Consider the following 22,094-nt stretch of genomic DNA (forward strand, 5'->3'; position numbering starts at 1 on the left):
TATATGCCATTTTGCTTTTTTGTTGTTGTTATTTTTTCTGAGTGGGGCAGTCCCACTCATATTTTTCATTTTATTGACAGATATAGTAGAGATTTAGACAGGAAGGATGGGTGAGAGAGAGAGGAGGGATGACATGCAGGATATGTCCCCGGCCAGAATCGTATGGTCCCAGTGGGAACCGAACCCACAACCTAAGCACTGTTACCGCTATGCTGTACCAACTGAGCCACTGAAAACCATGTTGTTACTATTTTAATGTCTTTTTTTTTGCAACTTCCTGATTCCATATCTTTCTTCATTCAGTGTTTTGGATACATTAATTGACAGGGCCTTCTTATCTCTCTCGCTCTGGTGGTATTGTCAGCTTTTTTTCCACATGCAGCTTACTTTTTCTTTTGCAGATTTTTGTACAGAAAAGAGTTTACCTAAGTCATCTTCTTTGCGGTGCAGCATTTCACAGACTGTCACATTACTCTAAATGTCACTTCAGAGCCCTCAGAGAAATGCCACAACATTTCAGTTTATCACTGTCTGTTTCTACTCTACTGCTACAGTACAGTGTGATATTGTAGCTTTACACTTTATATAGCATAATAATAAATGATAATCAATATTATACAACACCGCAAATACACTTTTTGAAGTGGATGTCCAGAGCCTCTTTTCTGAAAATAGAGATTATAAAACTCAAACCTCAATAGTTACAAGTCCTGTAGTTGGTAACAGATTTTTGCGGTAATAGATGCTTTCGTCTCTATTTTTCTATTTTTAAGTGATTTAAATATAACGTGTGTACCACTAAATACACTGATGATTAATGCATCAAAGCCAATGGTAAAGAGGAAAGCCATTATTATTTCATACAATATTTAAATTGTCATATCATATTTATCATATTTCTTGTAGGACTGGTTTAATAAAACAACAGTTTTTTTGTTTTGTTTTGTTGTTTACTCTCTCTTACAATAATAGCTTCTGCTTCTGCTAAGACACACAACGTGTAGGTTTTGTAATAACTCTGTGCTGCCCTTTCATCTGATACATTACTGCAGTTAAATATTTAAACTACCGTACCTTGCAAATCCTTTGGGAACATTCAAACACTAGTCTACATTCAAAAGTTGTTCCATACCTGCTCCATCATACAGCAACTGTGTAGTAACCCTATAGTAAAGATGTCATGATATATTTATCTTGAGCATCAAGACTTGTGATATGGTTTTCACCCAGAATCAGAGGGACAGTGGCAGTGTTTAAGTCACACAGCTGTCCTGATATCTGGTTTCAGGTGACATGCACCGGAGCAGGGATTGCAGTAATCCTCAGGAGTAACCCACTTTCTAGCTAAAATCCTCTACACTCTCAGGAGAGCAGATTTAGAAAATAATATATATTATAATCGCTGTACTATACTGAATTAGAGAGAGTGTAGTGTTTTTACACGTACTGATATATGAATGCAGGGCCGGCCGGATCTATGAGGTCACAGCCTTGGCCCACCCTGATTCTTGTAGCTAACTTACCTTTGGTTTTTTTCCAAGTTATTTTTCTCTGAGTGGGGCAGTCCCACTCATATTTTTCTTTTTTATTGTGATAGAGACAGTAGAGATTTGACAGGAAGTATGGGTGAGAGAGAGAGAGAGAAGGGATGACATGCAGGATATGTCCACGGCCGGAATCGAACGTGGAACCCTGCGGTTACGTGGTCATCGCTTAGTCCGCTACGCCACCTAAGCGCCCCTAAACATACAATTTTTATGATGTCGGCTGACAATGCCCACCTGGAGCTGGGGGCCTTTATGGGTGTTGCAACCAAAGCTGGATTTGAATCTCTCATTGATTTTTTTTATTTTATAGAATGATTATGTGTAGCTACAATCGAAGGAATACTGGTGGTTTGTGGAGTTACAGGACTATATTTGGAGGACCTCCAGGGATGCAAATCTGAAAGCTGTTAATAATAATAATAATAATAATAATAATAATAAATTATCACAAAATATTGGCTTGTTCTTCCTATTGTCGCTTTGGAACAGTCCAGTCACGGACTGGTACGCTACAGTACATCCTCCTGGCAGCTTCATCCACCCTAACAAACGACGTGGCTGTAAAAAGAGAGATGCCCTTCCGCTTGTCCTCCTTATGTGCTAAATGGTAGACCGTAGACGCTATTGCTGAGTGGTCCGCATATGCTTGGGCCAAATAGCTTTAGGCCTGATTATAGAACCGAAAGGAGTACGGTTCCACTATATTGGGTTTGTGGCGGAAAGGCTATAGAAAGTTTAAAGAGTTTTTTATCAGCAGCTAAAAAGGCTGTAGTGAAAATGTATCATCTGGTTAACCACGTTGGGGAATTGCAGAGCGTTGCGGTGTCAGCCACTTCTGTTCAATGCCACCATAGTTAATTAGTTTAGATCTACTGTTTTAATCACCTAGCTTTTAGCGTTGTCATATTTTACAACCTAATAAAATGTTATTAGGAACACCTGTACTCCTGTCAACAGTCCAAGCTGGAGGTGGAGGTGGTGTAATGGTGTGGGGAATGTTTTCTTGGCAGACTTTGAGGCCGTTAATACCAACCAATAGAACACCTTTGGGATGTGGTAGAACGGGAGATTCACAGCTTGAAAGTGCACCTGAAAAAGCTGCAGGAATTGTTGATGCAATCATGTCATCATGGACCAGAGTCTCAAAGGAATGTTTCCAACATCTTGTAGAATCAATGCCATGAAGAATTGAAGCCGTTTCGAGAGCAAAGGGAGGCCCCACCCAGTAGTAGTAGTATAGTGTTCCTAATAAAGTGTTTGTTCATGTATGTCATTATCTGAAACTAATCACGCTTGTTAGTGCTCACTGCTACACAACAGTTGTTCTTGTATTTGAGGAAGGCTTGCTCCTTTTGTGTTTGTCTCCTCCACCTCCCAGTGTGAGAACTTCATAAACAGACAGTTTAAAGGGAAAAGGGGCCTTGGGAGATCCCCTTTAATGAACAGACATAAAAAGCTTTGAGGAGCTAGCTGCAGTCGAGAAATTGACAGAGGGGTTGTAAAGAGAGCGAACGGGGAGAGAGTGGGACACGGCACATTTAACCGATGTCTCTGGAGACTAATCAAGGGCCCACCCCCATTAGCGCTTTACGACAGCACATTTCCTCTACTGAAGGCACTGCGAGAGAGTTACGGTTATGAGAACAAGGCCTTGCAGTACGTGGAAGTTCTACCAGTACTCACCCTTGTGGGGATTACTAGCCTACCTGTTATTATTATTATTACCTTGTGGGGATTATTAGCCTACCTGTCTATTGCCTGTCGCAAAAACACTGTACAACTCACTGTACAACTCCTCCGGCTGGCTCGATTTGGGTGATCAGAGTCAGGCTAGACTAGAGGATGTTAAATCTTACCTACTGTATATATGGTCTCAAATGTCTACTGGTCTATCTTTATTCTGTATTTGTATCTATTTTATTTTAGCCTATTATTATTCAATTGTCACTTTATGTTGTTGTTGTTTTGTGGTCTGAGCTGCTGTAAGCTGCTGTAAGTACCTATCTATCTATCTCTCTACCTGAAGCGAGTGCTGCACTAGTCTAGTAAATCCTACTTTCCTCTCTCATACACCGATAAGCCAAAACATTATGACCACTGACAGGTGAAGTTACATTAACATTGATTATCTTGTCACGGTGGCACCTGTCAAAGGGTGGGGATATATTAGGCAGCAAGTGAACAGTCAGTTCTTGAAGTTGACGTGTTGGATGCAGGAGAAATGGGCAGGAGTAAAGACCTGAGAGACTTTGACATGGGCCAAATTGTTACGGCCAGACGACTGGGTAGCAGAGCATCTCTGAAACGGCAAGGCTTGTGCGGTGCTCCCAAGTCTTGTGGGGTGCTCCCAGGTCTTGTGGGGGTGTTCCCAGGTCTTGTGGGGGTGTTCCCAGGTCTTGTGGGGTGTTCCCAGGTCTTTTGGGGGGCTCCAGGTATTATGGGGGGCTCCCAGGTATTATGGGGGGCTCCTAGGTCTTGTGGGGGGGCTCCCAGGTCTTGTGGGGTGCTCCGAGTTAGCAGTGGTGAGTACCGACCAACAGTGGTCAGAGGGAGGGACAAACCACAAATCCAATCGAGCCTCTGTGGGAAGTGCTGGACCAACAAGTCCGATCCACGGCGGCTCCACCTCGCAACTTGAAGGATCTGCTGCTAATGTTTCGGTGCCAGATACCACGGGACAAATTCAAGGGTAGAGTCCATGCCTCTGTGGGTGGGGGCGCTGTTTTGGCAGCACACAGAGGACCAACAGCATATTAGCATATTTGGCAGGTGGTCATAATGTTTTTGGCTCACGGGTGTATACTTCCATGTTCATATTTGAGCCAGCTTCTGAACGGGCGCATAGTTCTCACATACTTTGTGTTTTTTGTTGTTGTTGTTGTTGTTGTTTTTTACATTAGGGTGAAGCATCTCATTCTATGCTCCTTTCGTTGGAGCGAAAAGTGATAAGGCGGTTGGTTCTTAAGACAAACATTCCTCATGGTTGGCTTATTTTTATTTAAAAAGATGCAGGATACAAGGTCAGGGGTAACTCCAACCAGCACAGGGCTTATTTATTATTATTTCACCATGGCGACAACCTCAAAAGGTCTCCTCAGACTCTGAAGTCAGTTATGGGCGTTTGAGTCGAGCTTAAGCCCCGGCTGACAGTTACCACAGCATTTAAATCAATACAGTTCCATACTATATGCATAATCATAGAATAAATAATATCATATGTTATATGATATACTGGACCTACATAGATACAAGACCCACCCCTCTCTTTAGAAACAAGTGCAGGGGCAGTGCAGACCTTTCCAGAAGACTGGAAAAGTGACTGATTGTGCCTCTAATTCATCAACCACAATCCAGAGACTTTTAACTATACTGATGATATTCTGTGAAATCTGCACCGTAAATTGGTTTGCTACTGAAATATTCCTGTTGGTCCACAGACAGCTACTGTATGTCTCGATGTGACACTTTGTGAGTTTGTGAAGGAACAGCTCTCCCCCAAATTTAGAATCTGCCAATTAGTGATGGACTGCAGGACTCTCACCACACCCAGAGCCATTTCCTTTGATTCATTCATTCAAATCAATGGTCTTGTCTATTATTTCTGTCATGGGGAGTGATTAAAATCCTAAAATAGAGCTTGTCTGGCGCACACATTCCATGGGTTGACAGACATGTCTACAACATTCATACAACGGCAATATTTTAGATGTTTCTATGTAATATGAGGTAAGAATCACAAGAGCCATACTATACTCCTTTGAATGCTGTGGGTTGGCCACGCACCTCTGCCTATGTCGTACAACTGGAATTGGCTAAATGCTTACTCCTACATCATTGACCTGGTTTGTTCTCAACAAACACTTGTCATCGCGGCAGTGTAGCTGAAGAACATGCAAACCATTACGCTGCAGTATAATAGTTATGGTTTAGGGGTGTTTTTTTGTAATGCTGTAAGAGTGTGTGGTTGCATGAGTAATGGCATGTTGTAAAAGATGAAAATACAAGGTAAGGGTCCTAGATTGTTCCTCTATTATGAAACCATTGTATTGTAAGTTAGGACAGAGTGAGACTGTACAATTAGAATGAAATCTAAGGTATAAGACACTCTTATCCCCTTGTGTCTTGTTAATGACGGCCTCCAGTTCAGCAGCCTACTAGTTGACCCTTCTTGGTAGAGAACACTGCCCCCTGGTGTTGGTCTCTGTGTTTGCGTTTGTACTGGAGAGCGAGTAAGCGGCACACGATGATTTATGAACTATGAGCAGTATCTGTTATTCCCAATGAACCATGAATCAATTAAATATAACAATGACATGTTAAGTACTTGTGTAAGAACATAAGAATACTGTATATTATATACTTTATCATAGTGGCATTATTATTTAACTCTTCTCTGACCAGGTAGTCCATGAGGGTTCAATGTAAAAAACAAACAAAAAACAAACATTGTTTTTTCACCTTTTCATTTTCACCTTTCGACTGAGAAAATGTGAGATTTGAAAGGTTGCTGCATGTTCAACATCATTAAAAAATGCAACTGTATCCTGTGTGTCACTGTGACTGACTCTCTACCCCCCTCCAGGTCTGCTGTGGATGCAGCCTGCTCAAGCTATGCTGTGTTTTATCCCCTATAGGGCCATGCTGAGTGACATTGGGGACTATGTAGGTACTGACATTCAGATATCCTGGTTGCCTAACCTGGATGAGTTAATGAAGGGCTATGCTCGAAATTTTCGCCCTGGGATAGGAGGTGAGTATGAGATCTACTGCTCGTGACATTGGATTTGCATTTCACCCCCTCACATTTACAGCCATTCTTAGCACAGTTAGCTAACAGGATTGGGTTATACATAGAACATAAGAGTTATTCATCTTATGATTTCATGATTTCAGACTCATTCCAACATAGTTCATTCGATCAGATCTCCCTGCCTTAAAGATTTGCTTCTTTTAGTTTTTTTTCAAAAAATCTTAGATGAAAGCTATGTTTACATCATGTAAATAACTAGCTTTGAATCTACACGACTTTAAATATGACGCAAGGATCTCAAATTAAAAACAATTGGGTGGTGGGGAGGACTGAGTTTTACGGAAGGTATTATTGGAAAATGATGCTTCTGAAATCAGAGAAATGTGGAGTGCGAGAGATAGAGAGGAGGGTTTTTGCCCTTTTCTAGGTATGCTAAGAATGCCTGCCAAATGTGAAATATCCAATGACCACAGCGCTAGATTTCTCAACCTCACAGCTTAACTCAGCTCAGCAGAGGTGAAAATGCATTTAGGACCACTGTCACCCACGGCTGCGGGGGCCTTGAATGAGCACCACCGGCGCGTATGCAGCAGTCCACACTTTGACAATCCTATTGCCTCAACTTTACCAGAGATCACGTGGTCCTCCCTTACTGACTGACTTCCCCCACGGCTATCTATCGCACTCAGGCCAGGGCCGAGCGCTATAAGACTGAGCCGAAGCCAAACTAAAAGGGATATTTATGGCCATTGAGGAATCATATACAACAGTTCTGTGCGATTTCCCTTTACTTGTTCAACTCTTCAGTCCCTTGACTAAAATTGAAGAAAGGGGTTCTAGAATAGAATGTTTGCTTTTTAAAATGTTTGTTTACTTTTATTATGTTTATTTGTTTTGTGAGTTTTTGGGTAGATTATTGTTGTTTTTTAGCCATACCAATAAATCATCCTGTCCTCCTCAGGAGTAATCATTCGTTCGTTCTTTGTGACAGGATAAGATATTGGGAATTAAAGATAGTTATTAAGATAGATGGTCCTCTAAAATTAAGTGAGTTTCATTGACTTTGACTGTCCTCCCACATGTCAATGCTGATGACTCTCTCTCTTTCTGGTGGGAATGTTGATGATGGGCTTATATGAATGCAGTTTTTAAAAATGGTGAGGGGGGTAAGTGTATGAATGGTGGGGAATAGTAATGTATGATTCCTTAATGTTCAGAATAAATAGCCTTTCAGTTCCGCTTCAGTGACCCCGATTTGCTTTCCTCTCAATTTCCCCCCCGTAGCATCCAATCTCTGCAGCACAATTCATGCTAATCATTGAGCAAACTGTCGACCGACAGAACAGAATGCTGTGTATGCGCTTCCTCGCACGAAACCTCACTTCCGCCAGGCCATGACGCCCCCCTTTATGTCATGTTTATGAATGTACGTGGTGCTATGTCACTTCACTTACTGCTGTGTCGCTAAAAGCAATGTATATATAATAATAATATAATAATACTGTATATGGGATGGCACTTTGCTCCCTTTTAGGTTACCAAAGGGAAGGAGGGAGATGGGAGGTGTGATGGGGAGGGAAGGAAGGGATGGAGGGAGGGAGGGATTGCTTTCTTTTTCTCACTCCTTTTCCCACAGGCCCACCGGTGAATGTAGCCATGGCTATCGAAGTAGCCAGCATTGACCACATCTCCGAAGCCAACATGGTAAAGTGAATAATAATTATACATTCGTTCACCTTCCAAAGCTAAGCTGCTCCTCATACAGTCTCATAAGGGATCCGTATTTCCCCCAGCTACTGTACTTACTGTACTCTGTAGCTGTATAAAGATTCATTATTTGCATAATCCTGATCTATCCTACTTAAGGATTTCAAAGCACTCGATGTGAAAGTACCACAGAAGCGACATCCATGACAGTTGATGTATGATCATTCTATACTGTCAAGGCGTTGGGGGGATGTATTAAAAAGGCATAGGGAATTCTAAATAGTTCATGACTATATACGTTGTATTTTTCAAGTGTTTTTATATCATTTAGCTTGGGGTTTTCTCTTTTGGGCCTACGTTGTATCGGGTGAATTAAATCTACCACAGCTCAAGTATTCAAATGCATTTTTTATATATAATATAATATATATCATATTATTTAGCTGATGCTTTTATCCAAAACGACTGACATTGCATACATTCTTCAGTATATATGGTCCCAGCGGGAATCAAACCCACAACCTAAGCCATGCTCTACCAACTGGACCACAGAGGACCAAATCTAGCACAGCTCAAGTATTCAAATGCATTTGACACTATGTCACTAGACCAAAGTCTGCTCCTAGTCTCTATTACAATGCAACCCAACAGTATGTCTACTAATGGCGCTTTTCCACTACCGGGCCCGGCTCGGGTCAGCACGGCTCGCTTCGGCACGCGCTTTTGAACAGTTCTGGCTATGAGCCTTTTTCCACTATACACAAGAGACCAGGAACGAGTAGGAGGAGTAGGAGATAGTAGGCGGAGTTACGCGTCATAACAGCGCGCCATGGTGGTGACGTATATTTTCACAAGACACAACACAGCCACAACAATAGCAACATGGAGGAACTTGAAGCTATCGTATACTTTTTCCTCGGCATGTGGTATATTATTAACCGTGATTTTTTGGAGAGAAAGAGAAAGAGAGAGAGGGAGAGAGAGAGAGAGGAAGCTATGTACACATAATAAAGTCATGTTTTTTGAACCCTTAAAACCACTGCCTTCACTTGTCTGCTTTATGAACTGTATGAGCATATGAGATGGCTACTGCCTGATCGATGTCGACACTGCTCGTAGTGAATATAAGCACTTGACGCATGTTGAACTCCTGGTTCATTGAGTTTACTCCCGGTTCACTTCTCGGGGTGGCACCATGGTGGTTCAGGGCTCAAAATGACCGTATACCGATGGTGGAGTTAGCCAGCATAGTCTTGTCTTTTTACCACCTTCATAGCCGGTGTTATTCACGGGCAAAGACGGTGCCCGGAGGCACCCTTTGCGGGTTAATAACTGTGATTTACCGTGGGTTAGGATAACAATTCAAACGTGTCCGGATAGGGGAGAGGACAGGGAATCCAAAACCATTTGAATGGTGTCGATACGACACTCTTATCACGGTCGACACAGCGCGGAGCGATTTTCCGGGTAGAAATTGTCTCTCCCCCCGCTGTCAACGGGAGTCGTCAACCAGGAAGCGGTGCTGAGAGAGCAAGACACGAATCTACCGGCATTTGACTGCCGCTGGACTGAGGAACACCATAGGCACAGCACATCGCCATAATAGCGATTTTTGTGTTATGCTTGTTGTAAAAAAAAGTTATATGATGCATTGAAATGACATTAAACTAAGATAATACGATGGTCAGCATAATTTTTTCGAATCTTTATCAATAAGCTATTACAGAAACAGTAGTGACATTTTCCTAGAGCGAATGTGGTATTTAAAGATGGCGGTTAGCGAAGAAATCTATGAACATGGGATGACGATTTCCATTGACCAATCAACAGTGTGCAGCGTCACACGTCACATGCAGCCTGGCAAAAAAGTACCTGTGCCATTTCTGGTACCCATCCCGAACAAGAACTATTTTAGTTCTTGTTTGGCACGGGTACCAGAAATGGCACGGGTGCTTTTGGCAGTGGAAAAAGGATAATAAACTGGGCTGACCCGGGTCGACCCGGGCTGGCCCTGTAGTGGAAAAGCACCATAAGTAGTCTACTAGTAAGTCAGACCAATATCAACAACAGACAAAAACAGTGGGTCGAAAAAGTATTTGATATTTCTCTTTTTCAAATACTTCAAATACTTTTTGCTTGTGTCTGCCTGGGGATCCAGATGGACGGGGTTTACAATGTTGGGACTGTTCCACAGGCTCCACTGAGCCAGGCAAACTCAATCAAGGACTGTATTTGGAATGATTTCAAACACTATTTGAAACCAGCAGAGTTAAAACGCCCATGACACAGCTTTGTGTCCTGTGTGTGTCTCTCTGTGTGTGTGTGTGTGTGTGTCTCTGTATGTCTCTGTGTGTCTTGTGTGTCTCTGTGTGTCTCTGTGTCTCTGTGTGTCTTGTGTGTCTTGTGTGTCTCTCTCTGTGTCTCTGTGTGTCTCTGTGTGTGTGTGTCTCTGTGTGTGCCCGTCCCTCTCCGTGTCCCCCGTGTCCTCTCTCTGGCAGGACTACACCATGACCGTGTTCCTGCGCCAGAGCTGGCGGGACGACCGGCTGGCCTACAACCACACCAACATGACGCTGGGGCTGGACAGCCGCTTCGTGGACAAGCTCTGGCTGCCCGACACCTTCATCGTCAACGCCAAGTCCGCCTGGTTCCACGACGTCACCGTGGAGAACAAGCTGATCCGCCTGCAGCCCGACGGGGTCATCCTCTACAGCAGCCGGTGAGGAGGAGTGGGGGGGGAGAGGATGGGGAGGGAGTAGGGGGGAGAGGAAGAGGATGGGGAGGGAGTAGGGGGGAGAGGAAGAGGATGGGGAGGGAGTAGGGGGGAGAGGAAGAGGATGAGGAGTAGATGGGGAGGGAGGAGAGTAAGGGTAGGGGGGGAGAGAGAGATGGTGGGGAGGGAGTTGGGGGGAGAGGAAGAGGATGAGTAGAGGGGAGGGTAGAGGAGTAAGGGTAGGAGGAAGTGTAGAGTCGGGGGGGAGAGAGAGAGGAAGGGGAGGGAGTAGGGGGAAGAGGAAGAGGATGGGGAGGGAGTAGGGGGGAGAGGAAGAGGATGGGGAGGGAGTAGGGGGGAGAGGAAGAGGATGAGGAGTAGATGGGGAGGGAGGAGAGTAAGGGTAGGGGGGGAGAGAGAGGATGGGGAGAGAGTAGGGGGGGAGAGGGGAAGGTAGAGGAGTAAGTGTAGGACGAGGTGTAGAGTCGGGGGAGAGGGAGAGGAATAGGAGTGGCGCGGGGGGGTAAAGGATGAAGAGGAGTAGATGGGGAGGGAGGAGAGTAAGGGGTAGGGGGAGAGAGGGAGAGGATGAGGAGTAGACGGGGAGGGAGGAGAGTAAGGGGTAGGGGGAGAGAGAGAGAGGATGGGGAGGGAGTAGAGGGGGAGAGGGAGAGGAAGAGGAGGGAGGAATGTGTGGTGTGGTGTGGCGGTAAAGGAGAAGGTGTAGAGTAGGGTGGGAGAGAGGGAGAGGAAGAGAAGAGGATGAGGAGGGAAAGGAAGAGGAGGGAGGAATAGGAGTGGTGGGGGGGTAAAGGAGGAGGTATAGAGTAGGGTGGGAGAGAGGGGGAGGAAGAGGAGGGGATGGGGAGGGGGGATAGAGGGAGAGGAAGAGGAGGGGATGGGGAGGGGGGGTAGAGTGGGACGGAGAGGGAGAGGAAGATGAGGGGATGGGGAGGGAGTAGAGTAAGGGTAGGGGTGAGAGAGGGAGAGAAAGAGGAGGGAGGAAGAGGAGGGATTCCACTCTCCCTTAAAAACAAAAAAAAACAAAAAAAAACAACAGTTTTAAACTGACCTTTGTGTTCTCTTCATAGCATCACATCGACTGTGGCGTGTGACATGGACCTCACCAAGTACCCCATGGATGAGCAGGAGTGCATGCTGGACCTGGAGAGCTGTACGTGTGGACATGATTACTATTTCTTTCTTTTTTTGTTTAAATATGTATATTTATAAAAAAGATGTCTTTAGGGCATTTCTGCTTGATTGGGATAGAGACAGTAGAGATTGACAGGAAGGAAGGGTGAGAGAGGAGGGATGACATGCAGGATATGTCGACATCGAACCTGGGGACCCTGGCTGACGCCTTCGTGGGCTACGCTACCAAGTGCCCCGAAATGATTACTATTTCTTATGCTGACTGATGGACTGATGGACGACACACTTACTAAGACGGACGTATTTGTTGCGAGTCGCTTTTGACTCAATGCCAAAACATTTTAATGTAAATGTTTCTTTTTACAGCCTCGTTCTAATACATAAAAAATGCATCCTTCCTTCCTCCCGTCGATAACCTTATAATTATTCTAATGAATGAATGAATTATTATTATATCAGCCTGGTCAAAGCATTTCTTTTCCCTGCATTGCTTTGACCAATCCATTGATGTCGGGTCAGTGGTATCTTCAAAGGGGAGAGGGAGGTAGGATCCATTTGAAGAGTATTTAACCAGAGCTTCGGTCTGTCCAGAAAATCCCTGTAGGTTCAGTTCCCACTGGCTTCCTCTCCTCGTCTCCTTCCCTTCCTTCCTTTCCTTGCCGAACTGAAAACACTGGATAGGTGGAATCCAGGTTTCTAGGCTATTCTCACTAACAGTATCTGTGTCAGGGTTCGATTCCCGGCTGACCATGTGTCGAGGTGGTGTCCTTAGGGCAAGACACTGAACCCCAAATTGCTCCCGAATGAGCGGGTCCGGTGCCTTGCATGGTAGCTTGCCGCCATTGGTGTGTGAATGTGTGTGTGAATGGGTGAATGAGAGGCCGTTGTAAAGCACTTTGGAATAAGGCGCTGTATAAGTGCAGTCCATCTGTGAGGATACAAGGGAAGGAGACAAGGAGAGGAAGAAAGCTCACCATAGACTATCAGGAAAGTGCTGGCACATCAAATTGTCACATTATGCCAAAGTACTGGTTAATGAGCCCTGTAACAAGCTCCTCTTGCTTTGCAAGACAAGGAAGGAAGGGCACTATTAAACGCCGGACATCCCTCACGGAACATTATTTAAATAAGACGATAAAAATGTCTGCTTCTTGTTCTGTGACCGACCGTGTGTCTTATTCCAGACGGCTACTCCTCAGAGGACATCGTGTACCACTGGTCAGAGAGTCAGATACACATCCACGGACTGGACAAGCTGGAGCTGTCCCAGTTCACCATCACCGGCTACGACTTCGTCACCGAGATGATGAACTTCAAATCCGGTAAGCTTTTCTTTTCTTTTTTTTTCTTTTTTTCTCCCTCCTCCTCCCTTTTTTTCCCACCATCACCATGGTTACTAATACTGAAAAAGCCAACGTAGGTGTCCATGAGCTTTCGGTTCACTCGCACTGAACTGCGAGGAGCTCCTCAAATATGCCTCTTTCGCTGTGCTGCCGTGCGTTTCGATTCATGCCACGTACACGGTGGGGTGACCCCCCCCCACACACACACACACGGTTGGGTGCCTCCAAAGTAGAGAGAAAAAAAAAGCTTTTTCTCAAACTTTTTCGATAGTTTCTATACTATACATTCCCTTTGAACCCGATTTTGACTGTGATTTTTTTGGGACCCTCAGGCGCAGTCTGCAGGTATCTGATATGCACAGACAGAATGCATCAAGTTTTATTTTTTCCAAGCGGGGGAGGAGGGAGAGAGAGACTGGTGTTGAGAGAAGAGGCGGTATAAGAGGTAGGAGATGATGTAACTCTTCTGTTCTACTTTTGTTTTCCCGCACCCAAGCCGGTCGCTTCCCTCGACTCAGCCTCCGCTTCTCGCTGCGGCGCAACCGAGGGGTCTACATCATCCAGTCCTACATGCCCTCCATCCTGCTGGTCGCCATGTCCTGGGTGTCCTTCTGGATCAGCCAGACGGCCGTCCCGGCGAGGGTGTCCTTGGGTCGGTACCTCATGAATAGTATTTCTTTCTTTTTATTTATTTTTTTCTGAGTGGGGCAGTCCCACTCATATTTTTCATTTTATTGACAGATACAGTAGAGATTTTAGACAGGAAGGATGGGTGAGAGAGAGAGGAGGGATGACATGCAGGACACGTCCGGGGCTGGAATCGAACCGGGCACCCTGCGGTTACATGGTCAACGCTTAACCCGCTACGCCACTAACCATTTAGTTAGCAGACGCTATTATCCAAAGCGACTTACAATTAGAGATTACAGGGATAATCTTCCCCCGGAGTCATTTAGGCACAGGAGGTGGTGGTGTTCCCAGGTGGATTTTGAACTTTGAACTTTGAACTCATGACCTTCTGATCACCAGTCAGTCACTATCCACTAGGCCACCACCACCCCAGCGGCGCAGACAGTAGTCCTGTGGTTCTGTAGTTGCAGTGAGCGTACTGTAGGCTTTTACCTGATAATATAACACTGTTATTGGGCTGTTATAGGACTCTTGAGTTTGTCCACACAACACGTGACCTGACCAGGAACCTAACCAGGGCTACTATTTTCACCACGGTCAGGTTGTCAGGAAAAACTCAAGGCCCTGATACTGATTTCATCATACCGCAATAAAGATTCTACAACAAAGTGAATAGATCGTAAATAATGTTTACTGTAATTGTTACATTTCTACCACAGAGCTATTTACATGTACATGTTTACATTTTGTAGGGATCACCACGGTCCTCACCATGACGACGCTGATGGTGAGCGCGCGCTCCTCCCTCCCACGAGCCTCGGCCATCAAAGCCCTAGACGTCTACTTCTGGATCTGCTACGTGTTTGTGTTCGCCGCCCTCATCGAGTACGCCTTCGCCCACTACAACGCCGACTACAGGCTGAAGGAGAAGGCCAAGTCCAAGGCCAAAAAGCTGGTTAAAGAGGTAAAGATGACGGCCTGTGTCCCAATCATTTTCTCTATTCCTCACATTAGATTAGATGATTAGATTAGATTCAATCCTTGTCACTGCACAGAGTACAACAAAATTTATTTTTTTGCTCTAGGCACAGGGTCAGACATAGTTATCGCCCCTGGAGTAATTAGGGGTCTAATGGGGTCCTAGGTGCCTTGCTCAAGGGCACAACGGCAGTGGTAGGGACCTTATATATGATGCCAGCAACCCTCCAGTCACCAGCTCACATGCAGCTCCCTCCTGTTCGCTTCCTTCTCAAAAAAGAGATCAGAGAAGAATACCCAGGAAGTGAACCTTACATCTCTTCTCCTCCGACGCCTTTTGAGAAGGAGGCGAGGAGGGAAGGCAGAGTTCCAGATCAGGGTTCCCGCGCCGGTCTTAAAATGTCTTAAAGTCTAAAATCCAGCAAACCCAAATTCAAGGCCTAAAAAGGTCTTGGATTTCAGTTATTCGGCCCAAAAATTAGGTGCTAGGTCTTAAAAATGAGATCCTGCAAGGAAATCAGTCCGACCACATCTATTTACGCGGAAATGAATCAAGCTGGAACCAAAGAAATGCCAATTCGCTTCCTTTCTTGTCTGTATGGCAGTGAAATCCTCATATGGTGTCGCGAATAGGTCACCATTTCTAGTCAGAGGTCTAAAAAAGGTCTTAAAAGGTCTTAAATTTGATTTGTTGAAACTCGTAGGAACCCTGCAGATGCGCTGAGGTAAGAATAGGTGCTATCGATGCTAACTGCAACCTGTTGACATGCTTCTGTCTTCCTCTGTCTCTCTCTCTCTCTCTCTCTCTCTCTCTCTCTCTCTCTCTCTCTCCCTCTACCCGTCCAGACCATCGTGAAGAACGGCAAGCAGGCCATGGTCCTCTTCTCTCTCTCGGCCACCGGCATGAACCAGGGAGTCGTGATCTCCAACCGCCACAGCCACCGCTCCCAGCGATCCGGCGCCGCCACCCCCGTCGGCAGCGGCAGCGGCGGGGGGGGGAGCAGGGAGGAGGTGGGGGGGGCGGCGGTGGAGCCCAGGAGGGTGCGGGGGGCCAAGCTGGTGGCCGGGGCGGAGGAGTGCGAGGTGGAGAGGAAGTGCTGCTCCACGTGCGTGTGCCGGCCCATCGACGCCGACACCATCGACGTCTACGCCAGGGCCTTGTTCCCCCTCACCTTCGCCATCGTCAACGTGATCTACTGGGTGGCGTACACCATGTGAGGGAGACAGGGACGGACACCAGGACTGTGTGTTATCATATGTGATCGACTTGGCGGCATTACACCATGTGAACCCCAGGATGGGGACCAGGACTGTGCATCATAATGCTGCTAAGGACAGGTGGACTGTATATATTATTCGTGGACTAATCGTTGGACTGTGACCCCACTTTGAACCCTTGGACTTATAAAAGTGGGACACTGTATTTACTTGCCAGGCCGTAAATATACACTAGGCTTGAGAAAGAAACTGATTTAGTTTTTTTGGGTTTAAATTCTGTCAATGTCTGGCAGACCTGGTAATAACAAAAAAAAGAAAAGAAAAAGCAGACAGAAAACGTATATATGGACACGGCTGGAAGGACAATGAGAGAGCACGATGGCTGCGGACATGGCGAGCCCTCGAGTGCCCCGCTGACGTCATGTCCTGAGTCAGGCCCCACTGTATGATAGCCCAGCTACTGAACTTTAACCCCTAGCGACCCTACCCACTATCCTCCAGATAGTGACTACTTACCCAGGAACCCGCAGCTATGAACGAACCAATGTACCAATTCCAACAGGATAAAAAAAAAAAAAAACTCATCATAGAAAAAGCATACAGTATTTACATCTTGGAAAAACAAATGCGCACAATTATAGTAAGTCAGCTAAACTCCTTAACACAATCAAGGATGCTACTGCTGTTTTCTCTGAAATTAAACACTGTCCAAACACTGGACTGATGAGATGAGGTGTAGCCTATTATTCTGCATGAGTGATACCTCTCCCCCTCTTCCCCCTCTTCCCCCTCCTCCCCCTCCACCTCCATTTCTCCGTCTCTAATTCCTCCACCCATTTTTTTTTTCCCAGCCCTGATTTTTGATTTGGCTGCGTGCAGCGTCTTATCTCCTCCTGCCAGTTCTGCCTGTTTCCTGTCATCATTAAAGTACTTCCTCCACTACCTGTGTCTGTATCTACCAAGCTGGAAATATTCACTCACAACTTTTTAAAATAATACCTCACTTTATTTTCAAATTCTTTATCGTGACTTGTCAAGAACCTCAGAGAATCCTCTTTTAAGACCGTAAAAAAGAAAGAAAGAAAAGTGAGTCAATGCTTTCTGTAAATGTTTAGTAACATTACAGACGTTAAGATACAGGGATGATCTATGAGTAGAATCTGCATGTTGGCTTCAATGGCTATTCTCTTTTATCTACTTATCTGCAACGGAATAACTCCCCCCTCCCTCCCCTACTGTTATATATTGACTGAACTTCAGTTAGAGAAATAGACTAATTGGAGTCGTGTTAAATTATTTAATCAGACTCCAAGACTATGCACTTTGAGATTCGTGCGATATTCATAATTGAAATGAACCGAGGCTGAAATGTCTCTTTGTGTAAAAGTTCAACTTGAAAAGGGGAATTTCGCGCAACAGCTGAATAGTGAGGTAGCAAACTGGTTATCAAAAGGGGGCGTTGGTAGCCTGGCCGTTAGAGAGGCCGGCCAGCAATCGGAAGGTCGCTGGTTCGATCCCCCCCTCAGGAGGGAGCTGCATGTGCCCTTGAGCAAGGCAGTTAACCCATAATTGCTCCCGGGGCGCCGACTATGGCTGACTCTGTGCCTAGAGCAAAAAAACAACAACAACCACCAAATTCCAACAATTGATTGACAAGTTGATTGCATGGCAAATAAAACATTCTTCATCTTTCAAAAGATTCTCTCTCTACTGTGGTCCCCTACACGGCTACATGTCTGACCCAGGTATGCATAGTGTACATGTAGCCTACATCAAGTAAACGCCAAGTAGCGTAATTGCAGTGAGGCTGGCAGATTGTGGGAAAAAAAATATTTCGGAGGGGAGGATTAAAATAGAAGAAAACACTATGACTTCGGTGAGTATGGAAAAAGATCCTGATCATTATGACAATAATCTCAATGATCATAGGGATTCACATCCTATTAAGAAAAAAAAACAGACACTAGACAGGACTCATATAAACCCAAGAACAAAGCGTAACTTTGACAGGTATCAGTGGGTTAACAAAACCATACATGACCTCATGCCTAATCAATCTTGTCTAGTCTGTGCCCCAGCAGTTGGGCGCCAGGTCATAGTTCAAAGGTCAAAGGATGTCCCATTACTCACAAGAAGGGAGCATACATGACTGGCCATATATGCCAAATACCACTGACTTTTCGGGAAAAGGTCAGAAAAACAACCCATCTTACTATGAATGTATAAGAAAGCCAAAGGGAAATAAGACTAGAAAAAACAGTAGCTTGGGGAGATTTGAAAGATACACATATACAATCACCATCAACTTAACATCCCCATTTACACCTGTCAATGCTACCAAAATTAATGTAATGATTGCAAGTCAAGTGTCTGTGATTGTTTCAGTTTTTCCCTCTACAGACTAGCCAGAGCTATGCGATGGATGACATTTGGTGGACTTGTGGAAACAACATCCTGAGATCCTCCTTCCCACCAGGCTAGTGGTGCACGATAAACAAAAATGTGGACTGGATTAATTACGTCTATTACAATCAAATGTACCAGGCCTCTGATTCAGGAGAAACTGCATGCAAACACTAGAGTGAGGCAACAATTGACAGTAGCAGTAGACATGATGCTGGCAGGCAGTGGGGGGCTGTGCACTCTGTTCAAAGATTAATGTTCTACTGCCATACCAAATAATTCCGGACCTGATGGTCCACTGGCTGGAATTCTTGTAAAGATGAAAGACCACTCTGTACGGATGGCTGAAGGATCTGGTATAGATAACTCTGTACGGATGGCTGAAGGATCTGGTATAGATAACTCTTTCACTAGCCTACTAGAATCTTGGTTTGGGAGGTAGCGAAACATAGCAATGTCAGTGCTCACATCTTTCGTGGTGGCGACAGCCCTTTTAATAGTCCTGGGATGCTGTGTTATACCATGCCTTCCAGGACTGTTTCAAAGATTGATTGACACCGCTCTCTGACCAAGCACACACTGAACTCTCTAGTCTATCAACAGATGACTCCAATTCATGACTATGATGGACTACACCCCGAAATTCAAGATGACGATGATGAAGTTCAATATAACGATGTTGCATTTTTGTTTCGGGACCAATTAGAAAATGCTGAACTGTAATGCCATAATGACAGACACATTGAGAAACGAGAGAAGAGATGTGATTCTTGATGTGGGACGCATAAATTGTGAATAATCTTGGAATTATGACTATAAGAAAAAGTGTTGAATCATTGATTTATGACTAAGTTTGCGTATAACCACCCTATAAGATTGTGTACCGTATATTCACAATGATTTTTTATCTAACCTGATCACTTTTTCACGTTTAAACGTTTATGTCTGTAGTGGTTACAGAATAAACAGGAGGGATATGTGGGAAAACATTTCTTTAATACAATTACAATGTGACAATGTTTAAAGAAAACTGTGCGAATACTGAAAACTGTGTGAATGACAAGAATGCAGAGCAGGATACTCTCATGTGATGAACAAAGGTTTTACGACTACTGATAAGCAGAGGGCTTCGGAGGAGAAGTCATGTTCCTTCTCTCTCTGGGACAGTCATGTCTATTTTGACCAACTGTTGAACCCAGTGGCGGACTCAGGCTGTTTGAAGGGCAGGGGCGAAAAGGAAAAAAGGGCACCTACTGCACAACATGGGACCCCATCAGTGCACATGGTCAAATTTAGACCATTGGAAGGGCAGCCAATAGGGCACATCGTCTCTAATTTTGCCACTCAAAAGGGCACTTAAGTGCGACGTTTTTCAACTGTGGGGGCACATGGTTAAGTTTAGACCATTGGAGGGGCACCAATAGGGCACTCATTTTCGCAACTCAAAAGGGCATTTTTGCCACTCAAAAGGGCACTTAAGAGAGACGTTTTTCAACCGTCGCCGGTCGCCCCCCCCTGCTCCCCCCTGAGTCCGCCAGTGGTTGAACCTACCATGGGCAACCCCAGGACAAACCGCCCACTGATGTTGTTAACCTATGAATGTGATCAACTGGGACTGCCCCGGTGGAGAACCACATTTCTGTTGGCCGGACAATCGCTCCTTCTTGCAAGAACTAAATAAATACTCTAAATGATTTGATAAGTCTCAGTCTCCTGGTTACAAAGTTTAGTATTCTGTGTATTTGAATCTGACACAGATAGTGCTTGGTAACACCTGGTCCTCTGTGGCTCAGTTGGTAGAGCGTGGGGTTAACAACACTTGGGGTTGTGGGTTTGATTCCCGCTGCTGGGACCATATATACTGCAAAAGGTATGCGCTGACTGCAAGGTCGTTTTGGATAAAAGCGTCAGCTAAATGGTTAATTGTTAACACCTGGGTAGTAACACTGTAATAATTCGACATCAACAGGCTTGGCCATTCCAATAATGGAATGCAAACTGCGACACTTTAAATGAATGTGCAATAACACTATGTGCAATATGACAACCCTAGTCGTCTTATCTGTACAGTATAGTATAGTGGATAGTGTACATAGCCTTTATTTATGTAAACCAGCTCCTTTCCCTTCTTGTTTTTTTTAGTTTTTTTTTTCTTTCCTAGCACCAGGGGAGCCCCCCCTCCCAAATGTCATTGTTTGGTACCTGTACTATAGCAATGACAATAAAGACCATTCATTCATTCAATAAGGAACAGTCCATCACTACAATAGGTAGTTCAGCAATAACTAAAGAGCAACATGATATTGATAACACTGGTTAATAATGGTTCCCCGCTGGGACCATATACACTGACACATGTATGCACTCACTGCAATGTAAGTCGCTTTTGAAAACGTCAGCTAAATGGCATATATATATATATATATATTACTGTGAGTTCCTGTACTGTGCAGTGATGTAGAGGCTGTTGTTTTTTGGTCCATCTTTTCTATGTGTGGGGGCTGGTGTGTGTGTATGTGTGTGTGTGTGTGTGTGTGTGTGTGTGTGTGTGTGTGTGTGTGTGGGGGGGGGGGGCTGGTGTGCCAGGCTCTTATCAGGCCCAGCAGTGCTGACCGGGGCCAGGCCTGGGTGGGACAGGGCAGGGCGGGGCGCTCTCTGAACAGGCCCGTCGCAGGCTGGCTCCTCCAGGAGAGATAACTTTGTTCTGGGCTCGGAGAGATGACATCATGACATCATGACGGATGACGGACGAAGATGTGGCCGCAGGGGCAGGAAGTGTTATCTGCTGCCCTTCACTTACAATGGCACCCAGAGGAGACACACACACACACACGGGCAGGCGAGCGGGCGGGCGGGCGGGCGGGCGGGCACACACACACACACACACACACACACACACACACACACACACACACACACAAAAGACACTGTGCACGCACACACACGCATGCACGTGCATACACACACACAAACGCACACACACGCACACACACAACACGGATACACAAACAACATGCATATACACACACACACACACACACGCACACACACCTATCTGCAGTATCTATTCATGGGCCTTAACATGGGCACTGGTGGGAGAAAAGGGGTGGATGGATGTTTGTATGGGGGACTTCACAAAGGGGGGGTCATTTAAAAGGCAGACCAGGGGCGCAAGTTAGCCCTGTCATATTGAACAAGTCAAGGGATGCATTTCCATTGACTGCTCTACAGCATAGAGAAAAACAAAAACATCTGGATCTTTTGGGAGAACTATTGGAGGTTCATTCAACCAGTCTCTACAAAGACAAGGACCAATATCAATCTGTAAGTCAGACAATTAGCTGTATATATTTTTTTATGACTAAATGAATTTTTGGTATATCAGATTTTTTGGGATCTTTTGTATATGGGATTTTTGGGATCATCACAACAACGTTTTATCCTGTTGCATATTTGTAATTAATTTGGGTGTAATTCAGAGATGAAATAACCTTTGCTGTTTAAATTTAGTGATCATTAACCGTAACATGTAAAACGTACCAGCAGTAACTAATTGAGAAGCATGGAGATGACTAGGTTGGCTAGAAGCTTCACTATGAGCCAGCATGTTCACAGCTGTACAACATGAATACTGTGAATGGATGAATGTT

General features: G+C 45.0%; 1 protein-coding gene across 1 annotated transcript in view; it reads left to right on the forward strand.

Moving 5' to 3' along the window:
• gabrd (gamma-aminobutyric acid type A receptor subunit delta) overlaps positions 1–16,041 on the forward strand; it is a gene marked incomplete at both ends in the record, with an annotated part of 17,217 nt that extends 1,176 nt beyond the window's left edge. The window contains 8 exons of the mRNA XM_080535334.1: positions 6,182–6,297; positions 7,934–8,001; positions 10,503–10,723; positions 11,809–11,891; positions 13,057–13,194; positions 13,712–13,867; positions 14,598–14,809; positions 15,670–16,041. Of these exons, the coding sequence (XP_080391460.1) occupies positions 6,182–6,297; positions 7,934–8,001; positions 10,503–10,723; positions 11,809–11,891; positions 13,057–13,194; positions 13,712–13,867; positions 14,598–14,809; positions 15,670–16,041 (1,366 nt within the window). The remainder of the gene's footprint in view (positions 1–6,181; positions 6,298–7,933; positions 8,002–10,502; positions 10,724–11,808; positions 11,892–13,056; positions 13,195–13,711; positions 13,868–14,597; positions 14,810–15,669) is intronic.
• Positions 16,042–22,094: the final 6,053 nt, after the last annotated feature.

This window comes from Nansenia antarctica (assembly GCF_963989245.1).
Source record: "Nansenia antarctica genome assembly, chromosome: 6".
In the NCBI taxonomy this organism is placed as follows: domain Eukaryota; kingdom Metazoa; phylum Chordata; class Actinopteri; order Argentiniformes; family Microstomatidae; genus Nansenia; species Nansenia antarctica.